Source organism: Alligator mississippiensis, chromosome 7 (genome assembly GCF_030867095.1).
Source record: "Alligator mississippiensis isolate rAllMis1 chromosome 7, rAllMis1, whole genome shotgun sequence".
NCBI lineage: Eukaryota > Metazoa > Chordata > Crocodylia > Alligatoridae > Alligator > Alligator mississippiensis.
Window position 1 is genome coordinate 38,004,729 of NC_081830.1, and position 21,223 is coordinate 38,025,951.

Consider the following 21,223-nt stretch of genomic DNA (forward strand, 5'->3'; position numbering starts at 1 on the left):
CACTTTAAGAGCAGGTGGCCTGGGCAAAGCTAAGAACTTCCCACCCTCCCCGCTGGCCCCAAGGGTAGGCGGTGCTCTCTAAAAATAACCCCTGCTAGTCTCCAGCCAGAGCCTCCCTTGAGGAGAGCTACTCCCAGGCACTTTGTGCCCACGGCTAGGATCTGACAGGGTCCCCCTTTCCTGGCTTCTCTGGGGAGGCTGATCCACTGACCAGCCACAGAGAGATCCCTTCCGAAGGAGCAAAGCGAGGCTGAGAGGTAAGAGCTGGGGCTGCTGTGGAGACGGCACAGGTTGACATGAGCACAAAGAGCCAAGCCAGGCACCCAGGTGACACAGGGTACCTGAGCACTGTCTATGCTGCTGGAGCAGGGAGAGAAAAGCTCCAGTCAGAATAGCTCCTGTTTTGGGCAGGCCAAAGCTCTCTAGTGCTGGTACCGCTGGGTCCTGCATAAAAATTGCTGTTTGCTTTATATAGCTTGGGAGGGAGCAGGGGCAACACAGAGCTCTGCTCCTCTGCCCTCCTCTCCAGCAGGTCAAGAGTGTGTGAGGAGGAGCAGGCTGCAAGAGCCCTGACTCCACTGCTGGGGTCCCTCTGAAATGCTTGTAGCCTCTGGCAGCAGGCGCGTTCTCTGCTGGTTGCGGTGCGCAGCCTCCACGCTCTGTGGGCACGGAGCCTGCCGGGGGCTCACGAGGAACGGAAACACTGGGCCACATTTGACGCTGTTGTGGCATGGGGATAGAGGCAAAGAGGAAGGACAAGGAATAGGTTGGATGATCTAGTACTGGACAGACCTCCAGGTGGTCTACCTCCCTGCCAAGAGTTTGCAGTCAGCAGGGCACAGGGAAGGAGAGGGGAGTCAGGACACTTGGACTATAATCTCTACTTTGCTGCCAATTTACTCTGTGACGTCAGGCATGTTTCTGCCACTTTCCATGCCTCGGTTTCCCCTCCTGCCCTCTGCCTGTTTCTACCATCTGGCTTTGAGGCTGAACTGTTTCTTTTCACGTGTGTGTATCAGGCCTGGCACTGGGAGCCGTCCTCTCTCTTAGGTGCTCCTGTACTAGAAACCATGGCAATGCGCCAATCTATGCCAGCCAAGCGCCTGGTCCAGAACAGTTTAGAATGAGAAGGCTCTCTCACGTGTGCACAACCTCCTGTTCAGCATTGTCAGCGGGTGCCAGAAGACAGTGCACCACGAGGGTGACTTCTGATCACACCTCTGTTAGATGTGGCAGGTCAATGACCCTGCTCCTAGCTGGGCTTCCAGGCAGCTAATGGTGTGGAAAGTGAAATAAATATCCGGTGTCCAATTTCCAAGAAGATGAGGCCCCTAGAGCAGGGGGGTGCTGGGAATGTACTTCCTTCAAGCAAATTTTCTCCCTTCTCTAATGTTTCCCAGAGGGGAGTGTCATTGAGGTCCAGGGATGCTGTGAGCATACCTGGCCCTGAGGGAGTGCCCCAGGGTTTCCCCCAGGAGCTCTGAACCTCTGGGGAGAGAGAGATCTGCTTGGTGGGGAGGGAGAAGGGTCTGCATGTGGATGCCTGCTCACTGGAGGGCTCATTACTAGCTCTGCCTCTGCTGAAAAATCACTTGGAGATTCAGCTTTTCTGAAGGCATGCAGGGGCTACAGGGCAGGAGCCACTGATGACTTTCTGTCACAGAGGCCTCAGCTCACTGCTCATTGCCCTCTTTTGTTACTTGCTGTGCAGACTGGAGGAACTAACTTGTGTTTCCATGTGATATTCTCAAGACGGGAACTTGGCAAAAGAGCAGCACCATGGTGAGGAACGTCGATGACTTCGACTTCTGCCTCCCGTCCCACCCCCAGACCATGCTGGAAGGCCTGCGGGCTCTGCGCACCAATCCCAAACTCTCTGATGTAACCCTGGTGGTGGGCGGGCATGAGTTCCCCTGCCACCGCAGCATCCTGGCACTCTGCAGCCACTACTTCAATGCCATGTTTGCTGGCAACTTCATTGAGAGCATCTCGGCCCGGGTGGAGCTCAAGGAGGTTGATCCCATCTTTCTGGAGACGCTGATTGACTTTGCTTACACAGGGAAGATCACCATCAACCAAGGGAATGTGGAAGGGCTGTTCCGGACCTCCAACCAGCTCCACTTCCCCACTATCCGGAAAGTCTGCAGCCGGTACCTGAGACAGCAGATGGATGCCACGAATTGCCTGGGTATTTGTGAGTTTGGGGAAAACCATGGCTGCCCAGAGGTGTCTTCTAAGGCTTGGGCTTTCCTGCAGGAGAACTTTGAAGCTGTGTCACATCAGGAAGAGTTTCTCCAGCTCTCCAAGGAGAGGCTGTCTGTCTACCTGTCCAAAGACCAGCTACAGGTACAGGAAGAGCAAAGCCTTGCCGAGGCCATGCTGAGGTGGGTGAGGTACGATAAAGCATCGAGAGTTCAGCACCTGCCAGAGCTCCTGGAACTGGTGCACCTGGTCTCACTGCCAGACCAGTACCTGCAGAACCTGCTCTGCTCAGAGCCCCTGATCCAGGACTCAGAAGCCAGCAAGGCTGTCATCACCAGATACCAGAGCACGGTCAGTGCTGGGAGGTACAGCAGTGTCTGTGTCTAGGAGGAGCTTCTATCCTGGGAGGAGATGCCCAATGGGAATGTGGATGCTGTCAGATTCCTAGTGGCTGCCAACCAGCCATTGGTAACTCTGCTCCACAAACGATCCAGACAAACCCAAAGTCCCCAGTTAGCTCACATTATAAGTAGGCGCTGGTAGATCCATCTGGAAAGCTGGGTATAATGGAACAAAGGATCCCCTTCTACTGGAATATGAGTGCCTACACTGGGTGGGTGTGGTTTAAATTTACAGTTTATGTGGCACCATAAAACTTTTAGCTAAGGCATTCCCTAAGGCACTGGTGAGCAGACAAAGTGGTTAGTCAGTTCAACTCAAGTGACCAACACAAACCTTCTTCTGAAATGTGATCTGATCCCACATTGTTCCTAGAAATCCCATAGCATTGGTTTGCATCTGCACTGTAGGGTTCTCTCAGAGCCTGGAAGCATGAATACCACTGGAAAGCCTGTTCCAGTGAGTATTTTCAACCCAGCTGCAAGCAGAGCATACCACAGTTCTTGCAAAGAGGAGGACCTAGGGGGGCTGAGTCTGCTGGGCTGGCCTTTGTACAAGCACTGTGATTCCTGGGTGCCAGTCTGAGTCCAATTAGTGCTTCTCTGACTTTCTTGGGTAAAATAAGCATGCACTATTTTGTTTTTGTTCATGATTTATTCAAAACAGGCAGGGCCTTTACTTGTTTGATTGACAAGGTGCTTCCCACTCAACCTGTTTCAGGAGCCCTGCTCAGTCTTTTGGCTTCTGTTCAGAAGTAAAACCAGAACCTTTTTCAGAAGGAAACATCTTTTCACCTACCCACCCAGATCACATCTTTAAAACAAGCCTTGAAATGTACCATGAGGGCCCCCAGCCCCCCAGGGCTTGAGGAGCAAAATTCCCAACCCAAGGATGTTTCACTGAGTGTCACAGCTAAGTATCACTGCCACACTAGTACATGAAGACAGGAGAGAGATTGTCTCCTCAGAGCCGAGCCAAGCAGAACATTTTAGATCTGAATCGACAGCTGCATTTGCACCAGGCTCTGATGCAAATATGAGGTGCACATAATATCATTCATGAAGGACAGCAGCAAAATCCATATTTGGATTCTAATGCAGTCATAGAAATAAGTGGAGACCAATTTTAGGTATTGCTGAAAGCCAAGAATTTGGTGTCTGGGCTTCATCTGGAGTGATTGGTGCAGTATTTTAGGATCTTACAGCTCCATCACATCCTCTAGGGCTGTCATCAGCAGGGATCCTGGTTTTCTCTGATTTAAAAAAATCCCAAATTTTCTGATTTAGAAAACCCCACAAATCCACATTTTTCCATGATTAAAATGAAACACTACTAATATATAGTGGTGTTTCATTTTTTGAGAAAGCCAGGATCCCTGGTCATCAGTGAGCTGCCTCCCTTAATTTTGGAGGAGGAGGCAGCAAAAGGAATCAGATGCTGACACTCATTTTGTGAGGAGTGAGAAGGCAAGCAGGAAGCCACTAGGGCTCAGTGGGCAGAAAGTGCAATCATATAGTATGGATAAAAAAGGCCTGAGGGGGCCTTTCTATGGATAAATGAGCACAGAAAAGCCTCCAAAAGGCACCTGGTGAGAGAGTGTGGGGAGAGTTGAGCCTGCATCCATCCATCCGTGCATAATTCCAGAGCTGCCCAGGTGCTGTGTGGCTGGGTCCAGGGCCTAACAGGTGATCACCAGTCTGGGCTGGGGTGGGGTGAGGGGGTAGCAGCAGGTCACCCCACAGTTTGTACTCTGGACACTGCAGTAGTTTAAGCTGTAGCATCATAAACTGAGGCACAGAGAGGGAGACAGAAAGAGTCCATCTTCAGCTTTACTGGCATTTGCATCTAATAGTAACTATAGTTAGAGTAACCAAGATCAAGAAGCAGGCCAGGTTGACAAGAGACAGCCAGGCCTGCTGGCCTCCACACACTGGGTGCAGCTCCCACAACTCTTCCCATCAGCCCTTGTTCTGTTGTCCAAACTTTCTGTTCTGATTTCTGGTGGGAGCTGGCATGTTTCTAAAAGTGCAATGGCACCTGCCCCAAATACCTTTGAAAGGTTGTGCAGGGCCAGATGAACCCTTCAGCATGTGCCCAGACCCATGGCTCCCATAGGCATATGATGATCTCAGCCTGCATTCAAAATGCAGTGTTTCCAGTCCTTTTGGTGGGGAGTAAAATGTGACCTTGAGTGTGAGGGATGTGTCTTGAATGTTAGGAACATCTGTCTGAGTCTGCTGAGCCTCCTCAAGGGAAGAGCAGTGAGCAATCCACTTAGCTCCACACCCACTGCCAAAACAGACCAAGTTCCCATGCTGCCTGGCAGGATCTTGGGGTAACATGTCCCTTTGGTGCTCAAGAAAACATCACTGTGCTTTAGCCCCAAGCCCCACAGCCCAGTCAGTATGTGTGCGTGGTGGGTCTGAGAAGGATGAGGTGGTGTCCTGGCCTCCAAGACTTGTGACATTCTTTTAATCTTATTTAAGGTGGAGAATAGATCCTTTGTCCAGAAGAGCCTGCTTGCTCTTCCACAGAAGCTGGAGGAGGTGTTGGTCGTGGTTGGAGGACGAGTGCTAGAGGAGGAAGAGGAGGATGGGGTGCAGCCACCACGAGTCTCCAGGAACTTTGCTTTTTATGACATCAAGCCCAGTATGTACCAAACCAATCAACCAGCCTGTCTGTAAAATGGGTTCAGCATCACACATGCTCTCGCAGCTCAGGCTGAATTTTGCTCCTGTAGTTTCTGGGCTCTGAAGTGATACAGATGAAGTACTGTTGTAGGCTGCAGCAGAATGGTGGCCACCATGGGATTTCTCAGCTACCCTCCCAGAGTGGCTCTCATCCCTGTGAAGCTGCTGGGGTAGTGGCCCAGGATCCAGCCATATCAGCTTAGGGATACAAGGTGTGATGTAAGATACGCAGTCATGCCCTTTCCGAACCTTTTCCCCCTATGACAGGGTCATGTCTGACAGTAACAGCATGGTGGACTGGTCTCCTCTGGGTCTCTCATATCATCTTTTGGAATAAGTAATTTAGGGTGGTGTTACAGGTTACCTTTAAACCATCATAAAGACATTTCAAATGAGAGCCTTCACCCATTAAAGGGTTACCCTTTAAACAATTCAAAGATAAACCAAGTGAAGTGTGGGCTATCGTTGTTCTGTCTTATCCAGGGTATTGTTAGCTCCAGGGGGATAACATGCTTAATTTGCAGTCCTCCAGCATCCCAGGATGGACAGCTCCCAGCCCCTCTCCCCATTCCCATCCTTCACACTTCTATTCCTTACCCTTCTCCCCTCTACACTGAGAGCAGCTGCTTTGAGCATCTTAAGTACAGCAAAACTGTGGAGCAGGGAAGCATGGTTCCTCAGCATCATGGTCTTGCTGTGCAGTGGCTCCACACTCAGCACAGAATTGCCAGGACTTAAGTGCAAGGAGAGCATGCAGCAGGGAGAGGCATGCCCAGCTTGCTGGTCTTGCTGTGTGGCAGCTCTATACTCAGAGCCGAGCTGTGGGAGGTTAACCTCTGGGAGCTCCACTCTCAGCATGGAGTCACCACCATAACTGCAATGAGACCCCAGGCTCCTGGGTCTCACTCTGGTGTAGATCTCCTCTCAGCATGGAGCTGCTGCCCAGCAAGACCTCCTGAAATTTATGCAGCAGCTCCACTATGAGAATGGAGCTGCCAGGGATTAACCCCCCAGCAACTCCACTCTCAGCATAGAGCTGCCAGTTAACTAATCACTCTAGTGAGTCTCAACGAGGTTTACCATGGCATCCTGGGGTACCCTGAGATACTCTCAAAGGTGCCACACAGTGTTAGCACTGTTAGGTTTACAAACATGATTCATAAGATAAACCAAGAGACTTCAAATAAGAAATCAAGATGTTAGAAGCACTTTGCCCTGTTGGGCTCTTTCTGAATTCTTCACTGCAGAAGAATTGCTCTATTATATTTTCATAGTATAAAAAATGAGTGAAATCTAAGAGCTGGCATTTACTGAGGTGTGCCTTGAGTCTATCAAGGGGTGCCTGGAGTCTATTGAGAGGTGCCTCAAGTAGCCCTTCATCAAGGGTATTTAAATACATTCAGTTCACTGGAGGTAGAGAAGAAGAGACAAACAGCTGCTAGGAAGGGTACTGCCCAGACAGACGTCAAGTACCTACCAAAGCCATGCTTAGCTCTTATGTGGAACTTGTCATCTATGTATTTCAAAGTACTTTGCAAAGGAAGCTCAAAATTATCTCTCACTTTGGGAAACAGGCAGAGGCTTCCCAACACTACACGGCAAGCTAGCAGCAGAACTTAGCTCTCCTGAATGGATCAGGGCATAAACCAGGCAACACTGCTCCTTCCCTGTTTGGGCCCTGTTACCACATGAACACTATCAAGGATGGGATGGTGGCAGAGAGACCTTTCATTCCCTCCAGGCCATAACTGAGGTATGTGGGTGGAGGTTTGCAATGTTTCTGCCTATGCCATACTTACTATGTGGATAAATTCAGGGATTCATGCTCTAGGGCAGCATCTCTCAACCTGTGGGTCATGATCCAAAAGCAGGTCACAGCAATATATGAAAGGGTTGTGAAGAAACTAAAAAAATGGATCAACAAACTTTAAAAAGGGATTCTCTTTTAGAGGAGAAACATTTGCAGGCTGGCAGAGTTCCAGCCTGCAAGGGGCTGCTTGGGGCTGGGGGCAGCGGGAGGAGGGTGATCAGGTGGGGGTGCTATGTGCAAGTGCACATGCACACATGCACAGGGCAGCCAGGCAGTGTGGAATGCAGCTCCCTGCAGGCAAGTCTACGGGGTGGTGGGCATAGATGATGTGTCAGGGGGGCAGAGAGGCACAGGCAACACCCCACCTGAGCTACAGCTATGGTCTGAGGGGAACGGCGGCAGCAGCCGGGCCATGGTGGTGGGGTAGAGCCGTGGCACAGCACATGAGCAGCTGGCAGCAGGAGAAGGTGAGAGCAACACGCCCTTTCCCCTCTACCACCTTGTTCATTACTCCTGTGCTGCCGACAGCATGTGCTGGCACAGGGGTTCTGGTGGCAGTGGCAGCAATGAGTCTCGCTGCCTCTCTCTGCCCTTCTGTGCCGACTCCTACCTGATGGGCCATGGAGGTGGCTCCTGCCCATCAGGTGTAGCCCCATGTCTGCTGTGGGTGCACAAATCTGGGGGTCATGTGCTTCCCCCCATGCCCCACACCTCCCCCCATCCCACATACCCATCCCCTGCCCCACACACTGGGGGGCTGGGGCCTGGGGGCAGGGGGCAGCAGGTCAGGAGTGAGGGGCACCAGCAGGGCCAGGGGATGCTTTCTACTTAAACTGTTTACTGGGTTGGGACTGGCCATCGCTGTTTACAAATGGGTTCTGGTACAAAAAGTTTGAGAACCACTACTCTAGGGCACCTTTAACCAGAGCTAAATCAACCAGAGAAAAAGCATTCTCCTTGCTGAGCCTCCCTTCACCTCCCTTTTCTCTGCCTCTGAGCTACATGCCATCCTCCCCTTCTCCACCACCCCAAAGACGCAATACTCTTGGCTCCTGTCCACCCCGCCAGCCCCTCTACTGGCAAGGCACAGTTGTGCAGGTCTTGAGAAAACATTAAGCCTTATTATCTGTGACAGCTCTGAAACAGCTTTAACTTCATGATGGCCTCACAGTCCACAGGTTGAAAATGTGTTAAAGGTAACCTGTAGCAACACCTATAGATCAAGAGAATGGGCAGCTGAGGGTGGTATGTGGTCATCCTCAGACAGCTGAATGTGCCTTGCTGTAGTGTTAGTGACAATGTGCATCACTTGTGGCCCAGAGAACAGTGCCCTGATCCAGGAATCAGGAGGCTTGTCTGCTTGTCGTGACCCTGCCACTGACTTGGCCTAGTCACTTTGTCCTCCGTATTTAAGCAAAGGGGTCCGAAGTCAGTAGCTAGTTTTGAAAATGTGGACCTTTCCTCAGTTGGTGGGATGATACTAATGCACCTGGGAGACTGGGATGGCAAATGCCAGCTGCTATTACTTGTGGCAGAAGCAGAGTCCTCAGTTAGAGCCCCTGCACAAGAAGATATGGAGTGCCTCAGGTTGCATCTGCCTCGCATTTGGAGGTTTGACTGTAGCATGTGTAGACAAAACCAGCCTAGATTTAGTGAGCTCAGGTACAGGAGACAGTGAAGCCACAGTGGCACGGGCTTAAGCCACCAAGTACAAAAGCTTGCACAGCCCAATAGAAGCCCATCCTGTCACAGCATCCCTATGATTGGTATCTAAAGGGACCTATCTTAAAGCTAGCTCAGGTCTGGCTGCTCATCTGTGCTGTGGTCACACCTCTGGCTGCTGATGTGTGTACTACTGAATAAACTGACTTTGCTCAATAGTTATAATGAAGCAGATCCACTGCATACTCTCAATGCAAGTCACTCCAGTCTAGGGGAAAGGTGCTCCCCAGAAAGTTAGGAGTATTGCTGTGCAGGTATAAGTTACACTAGTATAATGTGTGCATGTGTGTGTCAATGCCCTCAGTCAGTTTCATATTGTGGTACTACTTTGTTCAAAATTAACTGGCTTTCCCACTGCCTAGTGGCATGATCCCCTAATAGTGCCTGTGGCAGGCCTCCAGCCTGGGTGAAGGGGGTCCCTCCAGCCTGGGTGAAGGGGTTCCCTGTCTGCTCTTTACTATGGAGTAAATTTACTACAGTGGAAAATCCATGGTAAATGACTACAATAATCATGACATGTGCCTGTGCTCAGTCATGGTGGCTCCTTTGTTCCTCCCTTCCAGACAGCCATAGTCTGGCTCCACTGGCCTGTGCGCCAGAACTCCCCCTGAGGTCAGTGGTGTTCGACTGGGAGGGAGCAGACTTTGAGAGCATTGTTCATTGTTTCTCCTGGGTGCCACCGAATGAGGCTGGGGTTGGCACCAGGAAGTGTGTGCTATGCAAATGCCTCACATTTCATGCAGCTCCAATGTCCAAGCTAATTTTAAAATGCAGCTTTAAAAAACACAACAGCCTCTGGGCTGTGAAGCTGCTCACAGTTTCCGAGTCTGTAAACCCTTTGCGAGTTCCATAACGACTCAAACTCTCGGCCCTGAGACCACGGCATGAAGCACAGCCCTGGCAGCAAACAAACAAGCAGAGCGTGCCAGGATCTAAACTCCCCATGAATCCATGACATAAGAGGTTTAGACACAAGCAGCAAAGTGTCCGAGTTCAGCATGGAGTGAAGCAGTCGTCACTGAACAGGGGGTTTCAGGGTGAGGTAATGATCCATGTTCCCTTGGTTTTTTTCACTCCCTGAGCAGCTGCCCCACTGGCTGAGGTAGAGCTGGGAGCCTGTCAGGCAGGCCAGCAAACACCCAGCGTTACAACAGTTCTGTTCCCTAGGTGATCAAAAGCATGAATCAGAGCTGCTGCGGATTGAGGTGTGGGAACAGGGCATAATCCTGGCAGCATGATGCAATCAGAGGAGACGTTGACAACATCATGATTGTGAGGACTTGAGCAGGAGGAGAGTTAATGGACAGATACACCTTCCCACTGGAGCCAACTTAACATAGCCATATCTCATCCTAGCCATGTGCTGTCGTAGGGGCCTATTCCAAAGGACTATTGACTTCAGTATCCAGGTTGTAAGGTAGTGGTAGAGACAGCATTGAACATTTCAGGGATACTATGGTGTGATGTGTTTCAGTGTGAGCACAGTAATCAATAAGTGAGAGCTGTAGTTGTGCATGCCGTGGGAAGCATAAGCAATCTCAGGCTGCTAGGAATCACCACTCCAGGGGTAGGGGACATAGCCCTTCCATTTACAGCGATGCCCAGACAGGTGCATTAGGTACATGAGGCCTTGGTGATTGTCAGAGGCAGGTTGCAGAGAGTTTGATACTTCTTTAAAGGTGGGCACTGCTAACATTTCATTGAAGTCAAGATCCCCAGATGGAATAAATTGATGGAAGACCACTGAAGACAATGGAGATAGGTTGATTTCCTCCAGAGGAGTACGCAGCCTACAGAATTGGAGGATTTCCACTGCAATGTCACATTTTATCTTAGACTGTGCGGGGCCTAAGAGTAGAACCAGTTCAGTTCCATCTGAATTATTTTTTTAAGCATCCTACCCGCATCAGAGGGAACTGTGTTCTACCCAAGACAACTGGGAAACACTGGTTGGCTTTTGGAAGAAGCTAAAATAGCCTTTTTTGGAATACAGATGCATTTAGGCTTCCTATTTTGCTCTCCCAAGGTATTTTCAGAGGTAAATGATTGGAAGTCTCCAACTATCTTCATTTTAAAGCTTTGGTGGACTTTGGCCAGCTTGGTGTACTAAGGAGTTGCTTGGTGTCCAATTCAGTATTCCTTCTACTCATACCTGTGGGGATTGGGCTGTTCATTTGTCTCAAGAACCATGTGATAAATGGAAAAGGACTAAAAAAGGACAGTGAAATCTGGAGAAACAGGCAGGTTAACAATGTTAACATGATCCTACTTGTCATTTATTCATGGTAAAGAGTGTTGCCTTTTGGACTAACATTAAGCAAGATAGGAGCATGAGAAAACTCAGCATATGTAGTGGTTTAAGATGGCATATCATTTCAAAGCCTTTTGATTCTTTATCACTTGGTTTTTCTGTTTTCCAGAGAGATGGATGGCTCTTCCGGATTTTCCCGATTACAATAAATGGGGCTTTTCAGTGGTGGCGCTAAATAACGATGTTTATGTCACAGGTATGTAATGCAGGCTCCGTTCTTGAGCCCACTCATGGAACCTGAACTGGAACCACATTTGTAGACCCCCTCATACATTCTTGGGTTCAGTCATCCTGGTGACCTCTCCATTAGCTCTTGTCTTGTTTGGTCAGAGACAGTAGAAGACAATTTAATAAATGTTCCTCTGCAGCTGGCATCCAGGGTATGCTAAGCCAACAAACAACAGCAGCTTGGCAGAAGTTCTGTGCCATCACACTGGCCTTGAGCCATTCTCACATGTTATGGAAGACTGGAGCTCTCTGATTTAATTAATTGACATTAATGAATTTTAGTTAATGTAATTGACATTAATGAATTTTAGTTAATGTAATTGCCAGACCACTTCAAAAAATAATCCATGACAGCATAGTGTCCTAAATTAATTGTGTGCGACACTGTGAACGTCATACCCTCCCCCTTGCTTGGAGGGGGTAGTTTCTTGTGAGAGAACTTGTGCTCTCTTCCCACCAAGGTGGTACTGGCTGGAGTTCCTCTCTCTCGAACTGTTGGGGATCAGGGTTTCTTAACTGAGAGGTCTCTCCTCGGGGTCTTATTCCCTCTCAAAGTATCCCTCCCCTGAAATGTAGTGACTGTTCCAGACTTCTGGTTTTGGTGAGCAATAGATTAGTTTGTTTTTTATCTTCTGGCTTTTCTTCTTATTGAGGTGAAGCGACCAAGAGTACATGAGACTGTAGCTGGTATTTGTTTACCAATGTGTCTTCTCTGTCTGTTTGATTTAAGGCTTGATAGATGTTAAGGTCACAGATCAAATCAGTCTTACAGTGTTTTCTTTCTTTGTGAATGGTGGGTTTCTCTTCCTAGGTGGCTCCCGAGGCACACGGCATGATACATGGTCCACAACTCAGTCCTGGTGCTTCCGCCTCAAGGAAGGTGCATGGAAACCCATTGCTCCAATGCTGAAATCCCGAACAAATCATTCCAGCGCTGTCCTCAATGGAGAGATCTATGTCATTGGAGGTAGGGACCCTGTAGTAGACCTTCCCTGTCCACCTCACCTCTTGTGTCTGTCAGTCTGATAAGGCTACAGTACAACACATGTCAAAATACCATGGTCCAGTAATGCATCCTGGCAGTATTCAAGTACAAGGAGACCTGTGGGTGTTGATACCTGCAGATATCACACCCAGGGCCATGCAGCCAATGGTGGCAGGTGGCTGTTGGCACACATGCTCATCCCCCACCCCCTCCAAGCACATAGGCACACTCCTGCTTGAGTCTTGCCTTCCTTTTACAAATGATGCCAACCTGGTTGCCTATTTAAAACATTTTCAGTCAGGCAGGCACCGTTGTGCCTTCTCCAATGCCACCCCTTGGATCTGAGAACAGCTCTTCATAAACTTCCTTCCAACAAGGGCAGCTCATTCTCTTCCGTTAAGCCCCTCCTTCAAACTCTTCCTTGCTCTGGCACCTACAAAACCATAGAACTGATTCTGGACTATCACAATGATGGGTATTATCTTACTGCTTCCTTTTGTATTCCATGTTTGCTGTATCCCTGTGTAGCCCCTTATCCTTAGACTATAAGTTTTATCAGGACAGGTTTTATGTGATGTGTCCATATAGTGCCCAGTGCAGTCGTCATCTTACTCTCGGTTCTCCTCTTCCCTGCCTTCCTACCTTTATTTGCAGGTACCACCATGGATGTTGTGGAGGTGGAGTGCTATGACCCCTATAACAACAGCTGGAGCTCCATCAGCCCTGCCCTGAAGTATGTCAGCAACTTTACTGCAGCTGGGTGCCTGGGGAAACTCTACCTCATTGGCTCATGTGCAGTCAAGTACAATGCATTGACCCTGCAGTGTTACAACCCTGTCATAGGTAAGAAAAAGGAGACTCAACAGGGCATTCATGCATTACAGCCCAGTCCTCAATGTTACTTAGGTTTCTAACTCCCACTGATTTCTGGCACCAAAATTGAGGATATGGATCTAAGGGCCAAACTTGGAGGGTCCTTCCAAACAGTGCTGTGTCATTTCTGGCACACACACATTAGCCTGTTAACCTGCAACACGTGTGCCAATCTGTATGAAAGCAGGGTACAAGGACAGAAGCAGGGCACGTGTGAGCCAATTGACGAGCTTGTGATGCATGAATTAGAACACATATCAGCCTGGTAGACCAAAACTAGGGGCTATCGTATCTGCTGGCATCGTTGTACTGTTTTTGCATCAGGAGCAAGGGCTTCCTGCAGGGAGATTCTGTACGTTCTGCACGAGGTCCTAACATCTTGGATCTGACCCTCAGCTGGGATAAATCAATATAGTTCCATTGCCGTCAGGGGTGCCCCTTGCTCCCTCTTAGCCTGTAAAACCTGCACTAAGTGCTCTTAATTTAAACTTAGTCACATTCACTTATTTAAAATATAAGATAAATTCAGCTGTCTCTAATGCTTTGCTTACTGTATTTTCTTGCATATATTCTGCACTTTTCCCCTCAAACCCAGATGGTGAAAATTGGGGTGTGCATTATACTTGAGAAAAACAGATCCTTGTTGGCCTGGAAATTTGGTGGTGAGGGGGCAATGTCAGTATTAATTACCCTGGCTCTGGGAGCCATGGCATTTAACACAGCCACTGGTCCCCAAGTGCCCAATTTCTGGACCCATGGGGAGGCCCCTCAGCCAGATGTCATGGCTTCATGTGCCAAATCAGGCTGGCACACGGGGTCAGACCCACCACATGGCCTGGAGCCAGTGCATGACCCTGGACCCAGTGCATGGCCCCAGATCCAGTATGTGGTCCTGGACTGTATATTGCACTTTTCTGTTTTACAGTTTTAAGGATGATCAAACTGGGCTGGCCTCATCCAGCTTCTGCCCCCAAGACTTAACTCCCATCTCACCTTCTTTTTTAATTCAGCGAATGTTCAGTCTGCATCAGACTGTGACACTGTGACATCAGACTGGACACTCTTATGTACAGAGCTGGCACTGCTGTTTATCCAGCGAGACAATGTACATGTACATTACATTACAGTGCTGGATTGGAACATGACAGGGCAATGATGCTTGGAGGACCTTAAAAGTTATTTTGGAGGCCATTAGTGTCTCATATATTTGGAAGTCTCTTTAATTGCACTGGCACTTGTGTCCTTTGAATCACTTAAAAGTCTCAGATGCACGGTCATGGTATCATATAAAGTGACTCAGCCCTAGAATAGCTGGAGTAATATGACTTGTATGACAAGCATGGATGCACAGAATCATTTAAATGTTTAAATAAAGCCTAGTTCTTATGTAAGACAGCTGTTCCTGCTGCACTACCTGACTAAAACACTGTAGCATGTTCAATCACCAAAAAGCATTGTCTTTCAAAGTAACACAGAGATTAATAGAGACACTAGTTTCATGGGATTGCCCACCTGCACTGTTTTATGTCCCTGCTAATGTCAAATTGGTCTCAGTACCCTCCTTTTCTATCTTTGTGCTCTCTACCAGTGAGTTACATCCCAGGTGGGTGATCATGAGGCCAAGGCAGGACAGTGAACTGTAAAAAAAGCATCCCTCCAAGCTCTCCTGACTACTTGCCAGAATACAGCTCCCACATGGTAGGAGTTAATTAAAAATATGGGGCTTAACACTGATCTCTGCTTCTATAGCCACCATTGTAAGCAGACTTACTTCCAATTAACACCAGAGTAAGTGATATGAAAATCAGCCTAAGAAGCTATTATGTAGGGACAAGATCCCCTGGCCTGGCCAATCTACAGTTTCTCTCTCCCCTCAAATAACTGTGTCATTCCGGTAATGACTTTTTTTTTGGCATTGTGCATCACTTCATTACTATTCAAGGAGCTCAAGCACTTTAATGAAATGCTGATGGATATTTCTTGCAGATGTGTGGAATGTAATTACATCTCCCTTTATACCGAAGTACCTCTCGGCCCCACGCTGTGCCTCCCTACATGGAGTGATCTACCTTATTGGTGACAACACCAAGAAGGTTTATGTGTACGATCCGGATGCAAACATATGGCAGAAGGTAAGTGACGTAGGTAGCTAAGGAGCACTGTTCTGGGCACTGCTATCATGCCAGCCACGTTAAGGGAGGGATCTAATATAACCTTTATAGTGCTTCACCCCACAGTAATAAGACCCCCTCATTCCTCCTGATTTCAATGGGAACTGATATGTAAATATTTAAAGATTCTCTGGGGGGGCCCTTCTCTCTAACCCTCTCATGGGCAAAAGCGGAGCTCAATTACAGTGTTTATTTAGATCTTAGGCTTCCCCATGAGGATCCACCATAGCAAGGTAGATGCCTGTTTCTTGAGTGGTTGGGGGAAGGGCTGTGAAGTGTGTCCTGAACCCCTGATGAACCTCATGAGTTTGTAGCTAAGTTGTTTTAGCTGATACCTCCCACCCCTGAACTAATTTCCCCTCTGCTCAGAATAAAATGCTAGCCCTGAATAAGTGGGAACCATACCAATTAAATAAAGACTCTTCTTAGTTGCTGAGTGATTTGCTAGCAAAGGAGTCTGGGGCATTGTGGTTTTGACTTCAGAAGCCCCCCCATGCCTGTGGCAGAGTCCCAGGAACCAAAGGGTGGCTGTGAGGATGCCCTAGGCAGCAGCATGGCATGATTTGCCCCCCAGGCCCTGCTGGCCTCTGAAGATGTGTGTAATGTTGTTGCAGGCTTGGGTTACATAAGATCATTCTGAAATCCTGGTGCAGCTGTTCCCATGGCGTCAGTGCTCAGCTGACCAAGCTGCCCCCACTCTGATGCTCGGGACAGGTGCAGGGAGCACCCTGCCAGCGTGTTCCCAGCTCCCTCCCTCTGTCCTTGCAAATACCATTTAGCGCTGTCAGGTTCCCATTACCCATCAGCTCCAGTTTGGGGAATGCCCCTGTTAACTCTTTCAGCCTGATGGTTGCTGTTCCCATCTAGCTCCCTTCCTCCTCTGTTGGTATAGTGGGTCTCTGTACTGGAGAGCTGCTGCAGTCCAGGATCTCTGCATAGCCTATGGCAGAGAGAGGTAGATGGTAACTTGGATGATTACTAGTTTCACCCTCACCCTGATCTATTTACTCCAGTTCATCCCACTCAGCTGAGCTCATTTCCGGGGTTGGTGAAATCCCTTTGACTCTTTGTTAAATGAATCCGTTCTCACACCTAGCTCTTATCACCTGTCCTGCTTCTTTAGGTTAGAGACCATCCTTTCTTTACATGTGCGCTCAGTCCCTGCCATGATGGGACCTCAAGACACTCCTGCAGTACCAATGGTAACAAGAGGCCCAGAAAAAAGTAGATTAGCTGGGACCCTATAAGGTTTTTCCCTTCATGTAATTAGAGGTGAATTGAGGGAAACTTGGAAGGTCATAGAAATGAAACTTCTCTAGTATTCATTCCCTGGGTGTTTCTGATAAAACATTAGATCTAAGAGTTAATACCTCACTGATACTACAGTCCAAGAATGGCTGCCATAGAAATTCCACGGACTGACTGACTGAAGATGTTTCTGAAGCAGCTCACAGCTCTTTTGATGATGCTAAAACCTAGCTCACTGAAAGCACTGTTCCCCAGTAGATCACAAGGCATGGACAAAGAAGGGGTGAAGTTGACTTGCCCAATATCATGGAACAAGAGCAAAACAGCTGCAATCAGGTCTTCTAGTTCCCAGTTCAGTGCCCTCTCTACTGGGCCACTCTTGGGTGAAATGACCTGTGCGCTGGCTCACATTTACAGAGATTGTTTCTAGGTGTTTGGCCCAGAAACTTAAGCCAAAAGTTTCACATCTTGGCACCTAGATCCATACTGAAGTATCTCCATGAGAACGGCCTGATTTTTCAGGGGTGCTTCCAGCGGACTGAGATTTTTCTCTTTGACAAAAAGGAGTTTATGCTTGTTTCCTTGGGTTTTTTTTTTTTAATGAAAGAATTTAGATTCTTCAGATGTGGCCCCCACGGAGATGTTCAGATGAGGTACCACCCCCACTCTGGCCCTGTGCTCCTCCCAGTCTAAACACAGGTCACAGCGGAGGACCATCAGGGTCCCCCCATGCCATTCCACCTCAGGTCTGTAATGCATCTTACCTCCCACCATTCACCTCAGCTTCTTGTTATTTCTATGCAGGGGCTTTTAGTGGTGTTCTTTGCTGTTGGGTACAAACTCACTGAGAACTGGGATGAAATCCAGGGAGTTTGCTTCACTTATGAGGTCTCTGAGAAGCCAACAGTTATTGCACATGCATCTTGGGCCATTTCCTTAGGGTATGTCTACATTGCACAGTTAACACATGCTCTTTCTTGGGTGTTAGGATCATAAAATCTTAGAAAAGTAGGCTTGGAAGGAGCCTCAAGAGGTCATCTAGTAGGGTTGGAAGGGACCTTGGGAGCTCAAGGCAGAATAATCACTATCTGAACCATCCCATACAAATCCTTGTCTAACATATTAGGAAAACTACACAATCATTACAAGACATAACAACCTAATCTGCCACAGGTAAAACAGGGGGACAGTGGTGATCAATGTTGCCATTACCTCCCCTCCCTTTTATGCTGTAATCTTTCACAGCAATTTGGTAGTGTTTTAAACCTGAGCTAGCTGGCCCAGTTGGGGATATAGGTTAGATCAGGAGTAGGCAACCCCATTACAGTTGCCAGAGTGTGGCACTCTAAGACACTTAGCTTGGCACGTGTGCCTCTGGGTGGATGGCGGGGAAGGGGCCAGGGCTACACAGCAACAAGGATTGGGCCCCTCATGGCTCCCCTGCCATCCACCCTTGGCACACCAACATCTTACCAGTTGAAGTTGCAGGTATTTTTGGCACTGACTAAAAATGTTGCCAACCCCTGGGTAAGAGCCTGGTAACCCACCTGCTTTGCAGGGAGGATTCAGGTTAAAATATTCACACAATTCCCCTTATGTACCCAGAAAAGCAGATAAGTTCTCCCCCAGTTCACCTGGAAAGAATCATAGAGTTTCTCTGCTCAAAGTCCCATGACAGATGCCTCTAGAAGATCTAGTGACATACCCAGAGAGAGTGACACAAACACAGACACTAACTCTGGTCTGAGTTTGCAGTACGTTAGTTTTTGCTTAAACGGAGCTAAACTGTGCGCTCAGACCCAAGTGCCAAATATCCAATATAATGCTTCAGTGAAAACTCACCCTTTTGCCTTTCTCCTTTCCCCTTATAAAGTACTGTGCAAAGGCAGTAATGGTACATTTCTTTGCAGTATAATGTCAGCAGTCAATGCCTCTGTGTGCTTTGCAGAGTTCCAGACAGGAGTTGCTCCTTAATATAGAGCTGGGGACAAAGCTGGTACTCGATGGGTGTGGAAGCCATCTTGTTCCCTTGCACTTGATTCCACGTATCGGGATGTGGTGTGAGGATGTATCCGTCTAACAGGGCAAATATCTGTTACAGGTACAGCTGCTTCACACACTGCATGAGAACGGAGGCATGGTGCCGCTGGGAGGCAAACTCTTTGTGACAGGAGGGCGCTGGAAGGGCATGGATGGTGACTATCTGGTAGAGATGGAAATTTATGATTGTGCCAAGGATAGTTGGAAAAGGGAGGGACCCATGCCCTGCCTCTGGCTGTACCACAGCTCTTCCTCCATCTTTATGGACACCTCCAAGTGGACAGAACCCTTTCTAGGAGACCACGTGCAGTAGGAGAGCCTGGGAGCGCTGGCCAGGGTGGGGATGGGCCTGTTCACAATGTGGAAGAGTGTTTTGTTTTAAGCATCACTGTTTGCACGTTGTTTTGCCTGCACATCTCACTCTCCTCAGCCCTTCTGCTGTGCAGAGGCCACTCAGCACATCTCGGGGGAAGCCCTAACTCATGAAATGGACTCCAAGCACAGCTCTTTTCAGTGCCAATGTGACAGGGGTGGGGCTGGTTTCTTTATTTGTCTTTTACTCATTCATTGAAAAGTCTCCTTGCTCGGTCTGCTGATGGATCCTGCAAAGAGAACAATGCAAACTGGCCTGACCTGGACTGGATTTGTGTTCCCAGCTCTGAAACTGGGTCTCCATAGCACAGAGTGAGGACACAGGGTGCTGTCCTGTGGGTGGCTGCCCCACACTAGGCTTTTAATAGCCCAAATAGTTGAAACTGTTCAGTTCTTGTTTTATTGATATAGGTTTTATATACATTTTATTTATACTTATTCTATGTAACATGGCCTACTACCAACTGCTCTGCTGTGTCTGTACAACAGTGAGCTAGATATTGCTTTACGAAAAATAAGCTGTATTTCTCCTGCTGGCAGTTACTGTGGGGATCAGATTTGCTGCTGATCAGGGAGGAAATGTCTGGGTATTTTGGTGTTTCTATTTCATTGTATGTTCTCACAAACTACAGGCACCCAAATAAGATACACACCTTGTTTTGGGAAAGTGGAATGAAGGGGAGATTTTTTTTCAGGGTCATGGCCCAAATCTACCACATGGAGCAGCTCACTTACCCTCAGCCAGCTCACTGGCTGCTTCAGGCAAAAGCTCAAGCTTTAACTCCATCACAGCCACTGCTGAACTAGCAGCAGCTTTTGCCTCCTCAGCCAAAACCTACTGCCAATTGTAGAAGTGGCCAGGAGAGAGTTAAAACTAACTCTGATGCTGCAGAGCGCGCTCTACCCCTCCTTCTCTGGGGCCAGGGAGAAAAGCAGAGCCAGAAACCATTACAGGTCCCTATGCAGCCATTACAGAACCTATATGCATCAATTTGAGCACAGAAAGCAGTTTTCCTGCTTAAAACCTGTGCCCAACTTTTGGATGACCGACTTTTGGGGAAAAGGTACTTGTGATATGTGAATAAATATGGTATATTTTGCTGGTATGCAAGTACTGCGTTTCTTTCAAAAATGTTGGGGCTGGCAGTAGAGCAGCCTGAATCCTACAACGTAGGCTTTCCAGTCTATAGTCAAGAGCTTTTCATCTCTTTGTGCATAAAAAACAGAGGCTGACCAGAAGAAGTACCTGCGAACCAGATTTCTGCCTTCTGAGGTGCTTTCTAAACATTGTCCAGAGGTGGCAAAATTCAGTCCTCAGTTACAGCATGTTAAACAGAGTGAATCCACATTCAGCAGAGACCGTTTGTACTTACACCCGCATCACAGAGCAGAAACTGGTTCACTGCATCAGGCCCTTCTGGAGTGAGAAGGGAGCAGCATCTCGGTGTGATCTGTTTGCACAGAGCTGCATTATGATTTGGCCAGGTCATTTCCATTGATGCTGTGGAGTCATTCATCTGTAGTCTCCCATGTCACATAGTGCATCTGCCCCCCCTGCAAGTCCACCAAGATGGGGCTCTCCTTCCTTCCCCACTGCCAGACAAACCTTCAGCAGAATATTAAGAGACGGTCTTCTTGAGGTGCTTTGCTAGAAAGTCAGGCACTAAGATAGTGTCTTCCTCTTCCCCCTTCAGCACAAGAAGGAACCTGTTACTATTCACTCCTTCCCATAACAGGTCAATATTCTTTCTCTGGATCTGAGTAAATTGGAGAGGCTGCCCAAGAGTTGGCTAGGGAGTTTTCCATACATGTTTCTTTCATATATACAACGCCTATTTTTTTCCCCCTAAAAATATTTCACAAAAAATTGTGGCATTAGCTAACATGGCCACAATATTTTTACCAACAGGTTTAATCAAATCACAATTCAATTATTTGTTAAATACCTTTTAAAACTAAGCACTTCTGCTGTTTGTTTGTATTAAAATCTCATGGGAAAAAATGGATGGGAAATGCCTTTGGAACACTGTGGTAGTGCTGGACTGATGCTGTGGCCGTGATGGTCTAGCAAATATGGGAGAGGCAGCAATTTTTGTGGGTGATTATCTTTTATTGCACCATCTGCAAGGATGGGAGACATTTAGATGAGGTCTGAGTGCAGGCCATTCTGGC

General features: G+C 48.1%; 1 protein-coding gene across 3 annotated transcripts; it reads left to right on the forward strand.

The window, feature by feature from the left end:
• Positions 1-49: 49 nt before the first annotated feature.
• Positions 50-20,157, forward strand: KLHL30 (kelch like family member 30). 3 transcript variants are annotated; one of them, XM_019486069.2, is made up of 8 exons: positions 50-257; positions 1,712-2,346; positions 5,088-5,250; positions 11,244-11,330; positions 12,174-12,329; positions 13,002-13,190; positions 15,207-15,352; positions 18,741-20,157. In XM_019486069.2, exons 2-8 carry the CDS (start codon positions 1,780-1,782, stop codon positions 18,990-18,992), a joined length of 1,560 nt encoding a protein of 519 aa, XP_019341614.1. In that variant the 5' UTR covers positions 50-257; positions 1,712-1,779; the 3' UTR covers positions 18,993-20,157. The 3 variants fall into 3 exon arrangements, with proteins under 3 accessions (XP_019341614.1, XP_019341613.1, XP_006276175.1); XM_019486068.2 differs by having other exon boundaries at positions 51-257; positions 1,712-2,553; XM_006276113.4 differs by having other exon boundaries at positions 51-257; positions 1,753-2,553.
• Positions 20,158-21,223: the final 1,066 nt, after the last annotated feature.

What these genes read in the sequence shown, in the direction of transcription:
- KLHL30 (XM_019486068.2), top strand. Translation starts at nt 1,780, where the DNA reads ATGGTGAGGAACGTCGATGACTTCGACTTCTGCCTCCCGTCCCACCCC. An exon ending in GTGTTACAACCCTGTCATAG is followed by an intron (nt 13,191 to 15,206) that starts GTAAGAAAAAGG and finishes TATTTCTTGCAG; the next exon opens with ATGTGTGGAATGTAATTACA. An exon ending in ATGCAAACATATGGCAGAAG is followed by an intron (nt 15,353 to 18,740) that starts GTAAGTGACGTA and finishes TATCTGTTACAG; the next exon opens with GTACAGCTGCTTCACACACT.